This window comes from Procambarus clarkii, chromosome 10 (assembly GCF_040958095.1).
Source record: "Procambarus clarkii isolate CNS0578487 chromosome 10, FALCON_Pclarkii_2.0, whole genome shotgun sequence".
In the NCBI taxonomy this organism is placed as follows: domain Eukaryota; kingdom Metazoa; phylum Arthropoda; class Malacostraca; order Decapoda; family Cambaridae; genus Procambarus; species Procambarus clarkii.
Window position 1 is genome coordinate 46,827,761 of NC_091159.1, and position 12,034 is coordinate 46,839,794.

Sequence of the window (12,034 nt, forward strand, 5' to 3'; positions counted from 1 at the left end):
CTGAGAGACCTCAGTCTGGAACAACAGTAACTGGTGCTCGTCTGAGAGGCCTCAGAGCCTGGAACAACAGTAACTGGTGCTCGTCTGAGAGGCCTCAGAGTCTGGAACAACAGTAACTGGTGCTCGTCTGAGAGGCCTCAGAGTCTGGAACAACAGTAACTGGTGCTCGTCTGAGAGGCCTCAGAGTCTGGAACAACAGTAACTGGTGCTCGTCTGAGAGACCTCAGTCTGGAACAACAGTAACTGGTGCTCGTCTGAGAGGCCTCAGAGTCTGGAACAACAGTAACTGGTGCTCGTCTGAGAGGCCTCAGAGTCTGGAACAACAGTAACTGGTGCTCGTCTGAGAGGCCTCAGAGTCTGGAACAACAGTAACTGGTGCTCGTCTGAGAGACCTCAGTCTGGAACAACAGTAACTGGTGCTCGTCTGAGAGGCCTCAGAGCCTGGAACAACAATAACTGGTGCTCGTCTGAGAATTTTTTGAGCCAACGACAACAAAGTTTTATTGCAAAGTAAAGATCCTCGTACCCTAAATCGGGACATGAGTGGTACTAAGTTGAAAGAGTTCTGCGCCTGGTACTGGGCTCAGAACTCTTATCGTCTGGTGCTAAGCTAGAAGGCATCGTTGTGTGTCTATGTATGTATTAACACGATGTACTGAACGGGGTGAGAATAGCTTGAGCTACCTCATCCCTTTGTGTGTGTATTTTACCTCAATAAACTTATTTCAATTTCAATAGAAGGCATCGAAGTCTGGTACAAAGTTTAGACAACTTAAATTTATATATTAAAGCCTGGAACGAGGGATTACTGAAGATAGGTTAGAAGACGTCTGAACCTGGGACGGAACGATAGCCCTGATCCCTTCTTATAGCCATGAGTTCTCCGCCAGGCTGCTCCTCCTGTAACAGTTCATGATGGTCGTCTTTCACTTTCCAGAAGACTGTGGGCATAAGTAGTCGACCCTTGTTTGGTCTGAAAAAATAAACATATGCTTAGATAAAAAAAACGCTGGCAAGTAGCTGGTCTTCCATTCACATGATAAAAGCAGTAGTGAAATGTCATTAATATTTTCAAACAAATTAATTAACTTTCTTTGCTCAACTTGTGACTTCTTACTCATAACATAAAGTGAGGCAACAAGGCAACGATTCTAATTACAAGATAATTGCTTCATTCAAAATATATTGATACTTACATGAAGCAATCGTCAGCCTTATCACTCCAGATTTCCTCTCCTGTACTCATGTGCCTACACATGTACACAGATAAAACTTACTTAACGACTTTGACGGCGATGAATATGCAGCAACCAGCCAGGAGACCCACGAAGAATCCAATTCCCGCAACGGCCCACTTCCACGAAGAGTCGCCAGAAGCCACCAACATGTCCGGAGTGACCAAGCTTGGGATGATCTCTGGCGATTTCGTCGTATGACGAAGTGACGAACTGCTGGTAGAGGTGGTAGAGGTGGTAGTGCTGGTAGTGCTGGTGGTGGTGGGTTTACTGGGAGTGGTACTAGCTACGGAGGAAACACTTTTATTACCGTCATTAAAATATTTGTTTAGAAATACAAGGGAATTCTCGCGAGGCACAAGAGGGTCAGCGAGGTAGCCGAGCCAATGGACTGCCTTGCCAGACACGGTCACGTTATTGAAAGATACGCCGCCATTTTTGTGGGCAACAATGCTAGCCTCGTCCGCAACTTCAATGGTGACATTGGAGAGCAACAGCAGACCATCGGTAACAACGATGGCGCCTTTGGCTAGTGTGCCGAAGGTGACGTCCTGTATATGCGACAGCTTCTTAATAGTGATTCCACCAGCCATAACATTTTGTATAGTGCTATTAGAAATAATTCCCTCGGCCTCGATGGTGAGGCCGCCTGCAAGGAGTGTTCCAACAGTGCAGTTAGCCATTATCATACGACTGCCGGCTTGCATGCCCTCCACCTGACCTAACTTGGAGTTGTTGAAGATACCAGTGAAGCCGGTCCAGTGAACCCCAGAGACCTTTGCCACTGTGCTGTCCTCCAGGTCAACGTCTCTAAGGGTGCGGTCGGGGGAGAGGAGGTCGACGGTGCATTTAGTAAGGGTGACATCCAGGACCCCGGAGGTGATGTTAGTGAAGTGGACGCCCGTCGCCTCCAGCCACGTCTGGCAGTCCCTTCCATTATCCACCGTAGTAGCATTAACCACGTCCATCAGAATTAACTGCAAAGGAGGAAATAATAAATACATGTATTCATCAAATCACTTCAGCAAGCCACATGAGCAACATTTGTGCATTAAGCTTGAATGGTCCCCAAGCCAACATGCATCAGAAAACTGATGGCTTGGCTTGGGGACCAATCAAGCTGAAGTGATTTGATGAAATATCTGTGCTCAAAATAGTCACGAGCGCTGTCGATTATTGGTTTTAAAAGTCAAACGACTTTCCAATATTTTGTACTGTCTGTGGCTGAGTGGTTATTGTACTGGACATGCCAAGGGCCATGGAGGCCTTGTGTGTGTGTACTCACCTAGTTGTGTCTGCAGGATCGAGCATTGACTCTTGGATCCAGCGTGTGTGTGTGTGTGTGTGTGTGTGTGTGTGTACTCGCCTATTTGTGCTTGCAGGATCGAGCATTGGCTCTTGGATCCCGCCTTTCCAGCCATCGGTTGTTTACAGCAATGACTCCTGTCCCATTTCCCTATCATACCTAATTTTAAAATTATGAATAGAGTTTGCTTCCACAACCTGTTCCCCAAGTGCATTCCATTTTTCCACTACTCTCACGCTAAAAGAAAACTTCCTAACATCTCTGTGACTCATCTGAGTTTCCAGTTTCCACCCATGTCCCCTCGTTCTGTTATTATTACGTGTGAACATTTCATCTATTTCCACTTTGTCAATTCCCCTGAGTATTCTATATGTCCCTATCATATCTCCTCTCTCCCTTCTTTTCTCTAGTGTCGTAAGGTTCAGTTCCTTCAGACGCTCTTCATAACCCATCCCTCGTAACTCTGGGACAAGCCTCGTCGCAAACCTCTGAACTTTCTCCAGTTTTCTTATGTGTTTCTTCAGGTGGGGAGTTCCATGATGGCGCGGCATACTCTAAGACTGGTCTCACGTAGGCAGTGAAAAGCGCCCTAAAAGCCTCCTCACATAGGTTTATGAATGAAGTTCTAATTTTCGCCAGTGTAGAGTACGCTGCTGTCGTTATCCTATTTATATGTGCCTCGGGAGTTAGATTAGGTGTTAAGTCCACTCCCAGGTCTCTTTCTCGAATCGTTACAGGTAGGCAGTTCCCCTTCATTGTGTACTGTCCCTTTGGTCGCCTATCACCTGATCCCATTTCCATAACTTTACATTTACTGGTGTTGAACTCCATTAGCCATTTCCCTGACCATCTCTACAACCTGTTTAAGTCCTCTTGGAGGATCCTACAATCCTCATCTGTCACAACACTCCTCATTAATTTTGCGTCATCCGCAAACATTGACATGTAGGATTCCACTCCTGTAAACATATCATTTACGTAAATTAGAAAGAGGATTGGTCCCAGCGCCGATCCTTGAGGTACTCCACTTGTTACTGTTCGCCAGTCCGACTTCTCGCCCCTTACCATTACGTCAGTACCAGATCTAGTGAAAATAATTTGGACCAGTATTATGCAGTCAAATCGCTTAGTGTGAGGGTGCCTCGTGGCTGTCCATTGATCTCCTATGACACAGGTTCCTAAGTGCCTAAGGGGCAAACAAACTAGAAATGCTCTGGAAATCAAGGGACCCAAAATGTGGAGTGACCTTCCCATTCACGAAGAAATATAAGAAAGGAGCCGGTCGGCCGAGCGGACAGCACGCTGGACTTGTGATCCTGTGGTCCTGGGTTCGATCCCAGGCGCCGGCGAGAAACAATGGGCAGAGTTTCTTTCACCCTATACCCCTGTTACCTAGCAGTAAAATAGATACCTGGGTGTTAGTCAGCTGTCACGGGCTGCTTCCTGGGGCTGGAGGCCTGGTCGAGGACCGGGCCGCGGGGACACTAAATGCCCCGAAATCATCTCAAGATAAGCTCAAGAAGATCACGTCAAAGACTGTACCTCTCTCAACCAGTTTAAGAGAAAACTAAGTACTTCCTAATGAACTCTGTGTAACTTACCTTATCTCCTAAATGTCAACCTATGTCTTGTTATTATCAAACATTAATTATTAATGACTAACTTGTATAACTGCTGATATCTGCCATATATAAACTTAAAGAAAATTAAAGTCCGTCTGTTTATTTAGTTAAAATTATTTCTGTTATTGCAATTTCTGTTGTTCCATTCAACATGTAATTACGGCCATTCTTTTTTTTTTTCCTATTCCGTTCAATTCATGAATTTGATCTCAATTAGTATTTCATTTTTTCCCCCACACCTTGCCCGAAACGCTGTGCGTATTAGTGGCTCTAATACACACAGAGTATAATATATACAAGGCATTGTATACATTAGCTTTATCTAGAAATCCAACATTATGTTTGTAACTCATTTTGTATTTATGTATTTTACCTGAATAAATTATTATTATTATAAGTAATTATCTATTGTTCTTAGTCTTCTTACTTTCGTCCTAAGAACTTGACTTTCTCAAAGAATTACCTTTTATGTGTAACTGACCTGTTGTTGTTTTAGATTTAGCTACTCAGAAGGAAGTGTCCGTGTAGCACGGGCTATGGTGATCCCGTATTGACTGACCTTCTCGATGCATGACGGGTAGATGAGGACTGAGGCGGCGAAGGTGACGACGGTGCGGTGGTTGAACTGTCCGTCCGTCAGGTCGACGATCACCTCCCCCTGGCCACACACCCACATGTTAATTATCGTGATACTGGCATGTCACTGTGTTGTGCTATATGAACGATCATGTCAGTATCATGATACACAATATATTTCAACACCATGACCATGATAGACAATATATTTCAACACCATGATAGGTGCAGGCGATGAGTCACAATAACGTGGCTGAAGTATGTTGACCAGACCACACACTAGAAGGTGAAGGGACGACGACGTTTCGGTCCGTCCTGGACCATTCTCACAATCGACTTGAGAATGGTCCAGGACGGACCGAAACGTCGTCGTCCCTTCACCTTCTAGTGTGTGGTCTGGTCACCATGATAGGTGAGTAGTTAGGGAAGGTTATTAAGGCCCATCGCACTATAGCTAACTGAGCAACAGATATGTATACTATAATTTAGTCCTAAACATGTACACCCCATTTGTGAGTGTACGTTTATGAACACTCACAAATGGGGTGATCTCTCAGTCACGAATTTGCTTCATTAAAAAGTTCTTCAGTATTATTTTGCAATTTAAAAACTGCCTTTGTGTTATTATTTTGTTGTTGCTATTGTACAATCTTTGGTTCATATTCCAGGGCAGCGTGAAGCAACCGTCCTCAGTTGTACAGGGACAACCTGAAATGTAGTCTCAAAGAGGAAATCAAAACTGAGCCACACATACAGAAACTATTTGACTAGAATTAAACGAAAAAGCAAATAATCTTATAATAGGAGTTATATATAGGCCACCAAATTTAGACAGAATGGAAGCAAAGCATCTATGGGATGAAATATCTAGAGCATCTAGATCTAGCAGTATTTATGTCATGAGTGACTTTAATTTTAGTGGAATAAATTGGTTTAACAAAACAGGGAATAGTGAAGAAGATTTTCTATAATTAAGTGACGATTGCTTCCTTACGCAACACATTAAGGAACCAACGCGGGAAAATAATACTTTTAGATTTAGTGTTAGCTAACAGGGAAACACAAATTAATGACATCGAAATAGGGAGTGAGCTAGGGAGCAGTGATCACAAAGAAATCAGATTTACCATAGAATGGAATAGACCTGTAGGAGAAAATTCTGTTAAAGTGCCAGATTTTCGAAAAGCTGATTTTAATAGCCTAAGAAAATTTTTGGGTCAAATAGATTGGAAAGTCTTGGGCATAGGGGGCGGGCCGGTCTTGGAGCCAGACATGAACCCAGCGATAGGTGACGTAAAAAAAAGGGATTTCGATGTGGATTCAAAATATAACCTATTTAAAAATATTCTAAGCGAAGCCCAGGAACGTAGTATACCATATAAATTGAATAGATCGAATACTAATGATCCAAAGTGGATAACAAAGGATCTGAAGAACCTTATAGGTAAAAAGAGAGCGTGGTACAAAAAGATTAAGAATTGGGGAAGTCAGTTTAGAACAATAATTCGTACAACTGGTTAGAAATGTTAAAAAGAGATAAAGAAAGCAAAAAGAAACTATGAAGTTCGCATAGCAGGGCAAGCAAAGACAAATCCTAAAGTTTTTTTTCAGTTATATCGAACAAAGACTAGGGAAAGGATAGGTCCATTAAAAACAGAGACAAGGTCAGATAATGGATAATGACGAAGAAATGAGTAGTATTTTTAATAAATATTTTATCTCTGTATTTACTAAAGAGGAACTTAACACTATGCCTTCAGCCGAAAAAGTCTATGTGGGTGGGGACGAGGACAGGTTGACTAGTTTAGCAGTTACCAGGGATGATGTTAGGGTATTAGTCACTATTTGGGTAAATCTGATTTCCTTGTGATCACTGTTCCCTAGCTCACTCCCTATTTCGATGTCATTAATTTGTTTCCCTGTTAGCTAACACTAACACTAGAATAATATCAAATTCTGCTTTCAGACAACACACAGCCCCCTTGTTTAACTCCCTAAACATGCTAAACATAATCTCACTCCACAAATTCTCTTGTGTCAACTACATTTACAAAACCCTGTTCTTAAATGCAAATCCTTGTCTGAAACTCTTCCTGGACAGATGTAATAGGACCCATTATCACCACACCAGAAATAAATATCTCTTTGATATCCCCAGAGTTAAACTTAATCTGTGTAAACACTATGCAAATTAAGGGACCCAATTTATGGAACTCACTCCCTACTGAATTGAAAAGCTGTCCAACTTTTACATCATTCAAAATCAATACTAAAAAGTACCTAATTTCATCTTCATAGTTTTTCACTTTTTGCCTAAAAATTGCACTGTATCTATTGCTACCCAATCTCCCAACCTTTATGTTCCCAATTTGAACATCTTTACCATTGTGATCTTATGATCACAATGTGATCATTGTGATCTTTACCATTGTGATCTGTTTTCTTATATGTGCTGCCAATCTGTTGTATGGTGTTTATAAATCTTGTTTATCTGTATCTTTTGCTGCCCAGTCTCCCAATCTTTATGTACCCATTCTGAACATCTTTACCATTGTGATCATTGCTGTCTTATATGTGCTGTCAATCTGCTGTATGGTGTCTATTAATCTTGTTTAAATTACTAATCAAGCTGTCAATGTAATCAATCAGAGCTTTAATATAACAATGTGCTTTAATATACTTACTTATCTCTCTCATCTCATTTTTCTCTTGTAATGTATCTTTATCATTTATCAATTCTGATTGAAATTACCTACTTAAAATTATCTGCTAGATTAAGGACCTGCCCGAAACGCTGCGCGTACTAGTGGCTTTACAAGAATGTAAATACTGTACTACACAATGTATTCTCACAAACCCAATGTACCTTCTTGTATATATATATAAATAAAATAAAATAAATAAATAAATAAATAACACTAAATCTAAATATTATTTTCCCGTGTTGGTTCCTTAATGTGTTGCGTAAGAAAGCAATCGCCACTTAATTATAGAAAATATTCTGCTTCACTATTCCCTGTTTTGTTAAACCAATTTATTCCCATGTATATGAGTGGGATTGGGTGGTTATAGATAGGAGCTGTCATCGTGTGGGGCCAATAGGCCTTCTGTAGTTACCTGAATTCTTATGTTTTTAACTGTGCGTACCTCTGGAGCGCTGGAAAAGTTGCAGATCTGGTCGAAGAGCAGGACTTTACGGCAGAAGGGTGAGCTGTGGACGTTGGTGACCGTGAGGTTATTGACGTCGCCTACGAAGAGAGCCGGAGCCCGGACGTGGACCATGCTTGGGGATGTGGGCTCCTGCACTGTCACCTGTGAGCCGCCAGCGTCCCGCCACCGCCAGCGTCCCGCCACCGCCAGCGTCCCGCCACCACCAGCGTCCCGCCACCGCCAGCCACAACAACCACACAACAACCACATGAGACTAAGGCATATATACTCGTGCAGTGAAACATTTAGTCTATTATTGTAAAAGGAATAGTTTGTGAATAATGTGGGTATACTTTATGGGTAATAATTGACGAACTTACATGTAGCATTTATTACATTCTACACACACACACACACACACACACACACACACACACACACACACATGATAGAGCCCAATAGGCTCAGGAACCTGTACAACTGTTGATTGACGGTTGAGAGGCGGGACCAAAGAGCCAGAGCTCAACCCCCGCAAGCACAACTAGGTGAGTACAACTAGGTGAGTACACACACACACACACTATCTCTTATAAGACATTATCAATTGAAAAGTGTATCTCTTGTGTCAACTACATTTACAAAACCCTGTTCTTAAAAGCAAACCATCCTCTGAAACTCTCCCTAGACAGATGTAATAGGACCCATTATCACCACACCAGAAATAAATATCTCTTTGATATCCCCAGAGTTAAGCTTAATCTGTGTAAACACTCTATGCAAATTAAGGGACCCAGTCTATGGAACTCACTCCCTAGTGAATTGAAAAGCTGTCCAACTTTTGCCTCATTTAAAACCAAAACCAAAAAGTACCTAATCTTCGTAGTTTCCTACACTGAGCTTTAAATTTGCTCTGTACCTAGTGTTACCCAATCTCCTAATCTTTATGTACTTAACCCAAACAACTTTATCATTGTGTTCATTGCTGTCATATTTTATGTGCTAGCCATATGCTGTATTGTGCCTGCTAAGTTTTGTTAAACTACCATTCAAGCTGTCATTGCAATCACTCTGAGCTACCTATGTGCCTTAATATACCTACAATTTTTCTCTCATCTTTTATTTTTTTTCATGCTATGTAACTGTTATCATTTTTATAAATTTTGCAAGTATTTACCTACTTATAAGTTTCTTAGATTAAGGACCTGCCCGAAACGCTGCGCGTACTAGTGGCTTTACAAGAATATAGTAATTACTATGCTAGGTATCCTCACAATCCCAATGTACCTTCTTGTATATAAATAAATAAATAAATAAATAAATAAATAAATAAATAAATAAATAAATAAATAAATAAATAAATTGATACAACCCAATGCGAGAATGTAACTTTATGTAAGTCAGAGAGATGGATACTTTGTCACGTTCACATGACGTGATGTATAGATTATTTCTTAATATATCTCTATTACTGGAGAGCAGTAAAGGTAGTAAGATCAGCCCTACCGTTACCTGGTCCCAGGTATAGTCTCTCGCTACCTGGTCCCAGGTATAGTCTCTCGTTACCTGGTCCCAGGTATAGTCTCTCGCTACCTGGCACTTGGTAGTTCAGTTCCTGAGCTCATTATTTAACTCAGGACTTGGGTAGTTGTAACCTCTACCACTACCGCTCACAGAATAGAAAAATACTGATTTTAGCTAGGGTCGTCTACAATTTTAAAAGGAATGGAAAACAATTTTACACTTTCCCTCCCTCAGTGAAATTTAAAATTAAATTATCAACCGTAACTGAGCAACGGTTTCCTGCCCGAAACGCTGCGCGTACAAATTGGCTTTACAAGATTGTAATTACCATATTATGTATCCTCACAATCCCAATGTACCTTCTTGTATATGCATAAATAAATAAAAAAAAATAAATAAATAAATAAATAAATAAATAAATAAATAAATAAATAACGAAGAGGGACGGAGGGAAACTTGTCCTCTTACAAATTACGTCGGAATTTGGCCGTTTACCCGTATGACCGAAAATGGACGTAATTTGAAAATGAAAAGAATTGAAAATAAATTTGGGAATTTTTTTTCAAAACAGTCAGTTAAGGGTCCTCTGATAGGTTAGGAGGGCAGGAAATTCTCTTAAAGTTCCAAAAGTCCTGAAAAATTGAAAGTTTCCTCTCTTAACCTTTCCGAGTAAGCCGGAGGACTCAAACAGAAAACGGGACAGTACATCACTTTCGCGAACAGATTTCATTTCAAATTACGTCCATTTTTGGCCCATAGCATACGAGCGAAAAGCGACATTATTTTTAAGATGACGGGTTGATACACGCCAGGAGACGGCGTGTATCATCTAAGCAATCCCTGTCTATGTTTCTATATGTCTTTGTTATCATACCGTCTCCCACTCGGTCTGCGGGGCGCACCTGGTTTCTGGAGACAGCAGAGATGATGCCGTAGGTCGGGAGGAGGAAGGTAGGTCTGACGACTTTAAGAGAGGCGTTCTCCTCGAGGATGATGGCGTCCTTGGCGGCCATAAGGCCAAGCGTGTCGCTGAGGACCAGGTTGCTGCCTCTGGTGACCACCAGGCTCCGTCGATCAAGCCGTGATACCTTCGTCTGGCGCAGGACGCTCGTCTCGTTGGGGTGCTTCACCGTCAGGGACCCCGCGCCCAGCTGCAACACATTGGACTCTAGTACCACCTTCAACACTCAGTAATGTCACGCACCTTCGCCTGCAACACACCATACTCTAGTACCGCCTGCAACACACCATACTCTAGTACCGCCTGCAACACACCATACTCTAGTACCGCCTGCAACACACCATACTCTAGTACCGCCTGCAACACACCATACTCTAGTACCGCCTGCAACACACCATACTCTAGTACCGCCTGCAACACACCATACTCTTGTACCGCCTGCAACACACCATACTCTAGTACCGCCTGCAAACACATCATACTCTAGTACCGCCTGCAACACACCATACTCTAGTACCGCCTGCAACACACCATACTCTAGTACCGCCTGCAACCACACCATACTCTAGTACCGCCTGCAACACACATACTCTAGTACCGCCGGCCACACGATACTCTAGTACCGCCTGCAACACACGATACTCTAGTACCGCCTGCAACACACCATACTCTAGTACCGCCTGCAACACACGATACTCTAGTACCGCCTGCAACACACCATACTCTAGTACCGCCTGCAACACACCATACTCTAGTACCGCCTGCAACACACCATACTCTAGTACCGCCTGCAACACACCATACTCTAGTACCGCCTGCAACACACGATACTCTAGTACCGCCTGCAACACACGATACTCTAGTACCGCCTGCAACACACCATACTCTAGTACCGCCTGCAACACACCATACTCTAGTACCGGCTGCAACACACCATACTCTAGTACCGCCTGCAACACATCATACTCTAGTACCGCCTGCAACACACCATACTCTAGTACCGCCTGCAACACACCATACTCTAGTACCGCCTGCAACACACCATACTCTAGTACCGCCTGCAACACACCATACTCTAGTACCGCCTGCAACACACCATACTCTAGCCCAACACACCATACTCTAGTACCGCCTGCAACACATCATACTCTAGTACCGCCTGCAACACACCATACTCTAGTACCGCCTGCAACACACCATACTCTAGTACCGCCTGCAACACACCATACTCTAGTACCGCCTGCAACACACCATACTCTAGTACCGCCTGCAACACACCATACTCTAGTACCGCCTGCAACACACCATACTCTAGTACCGCCTGCAACACATCATACTCTAGTACCGCCTGCAACACACCATACTCTAGTACCGCCTGCAACACACCATACTCTAGTATCGCCTGCAACACACCATACTCTAGTACCGCCTGCAACACACCATACTCTAGTACCGCCTGCAACACACCATACTCTAGTACCGCCTGCAACACATCCAGTGTGGAGACCATTAAGGTACTTTGATGAAAGGTTGGAATAATGGATGACACTGTAGTCACTGTAGAAGAGTTAAAACAACACTTGGAAGAACTAGATGTAACAAAATCAACGTGATCAGACTTAATCTCACCATGTTGACCAGACCACACACTAGGTGAAGGGAC

General features: G+C 42.7%; 1 protein-coding gene across 2 annotated transcripts in view; it reads right to left on the minus strand.

The window, feature by feature from the left end:
* Positions 1-366: 366 nt before the first annotated feature.
* Positions 367-12,034, minus strand: part of LOC123774030 (uncharacterized) — an 85,846-nt gene continuing 74,178 nt past the window's right edge. For both annotated transcript variants that reach the window (XM_069322004.1, XM_069322005.1), the window contains exons 6-10: positions 10,313-10,561; positions 7,887-8,051; positions 4,723-4,821; positions 1,278-2,212; positions 367-973 (exon numbers count right to left, since the gene is read on the minus strand). In XM_069322004.1, the coding sequence (XP_069178105.1) occupies positions 820-973; positions 1,278-2,212; positions 4,723-4,821; positions 7,887-8,051; positions 10,313-10,561 (1,602 nt within the window). In that variant the 3' untranslated portion in view covers positions 367-819. The remainder of the gene's footprint in view (positions 974-1,277; positions 2,213-4,722; positions 4,822-7,886; positions 8,052-10,312; positions 10,562-12,034) is intronic.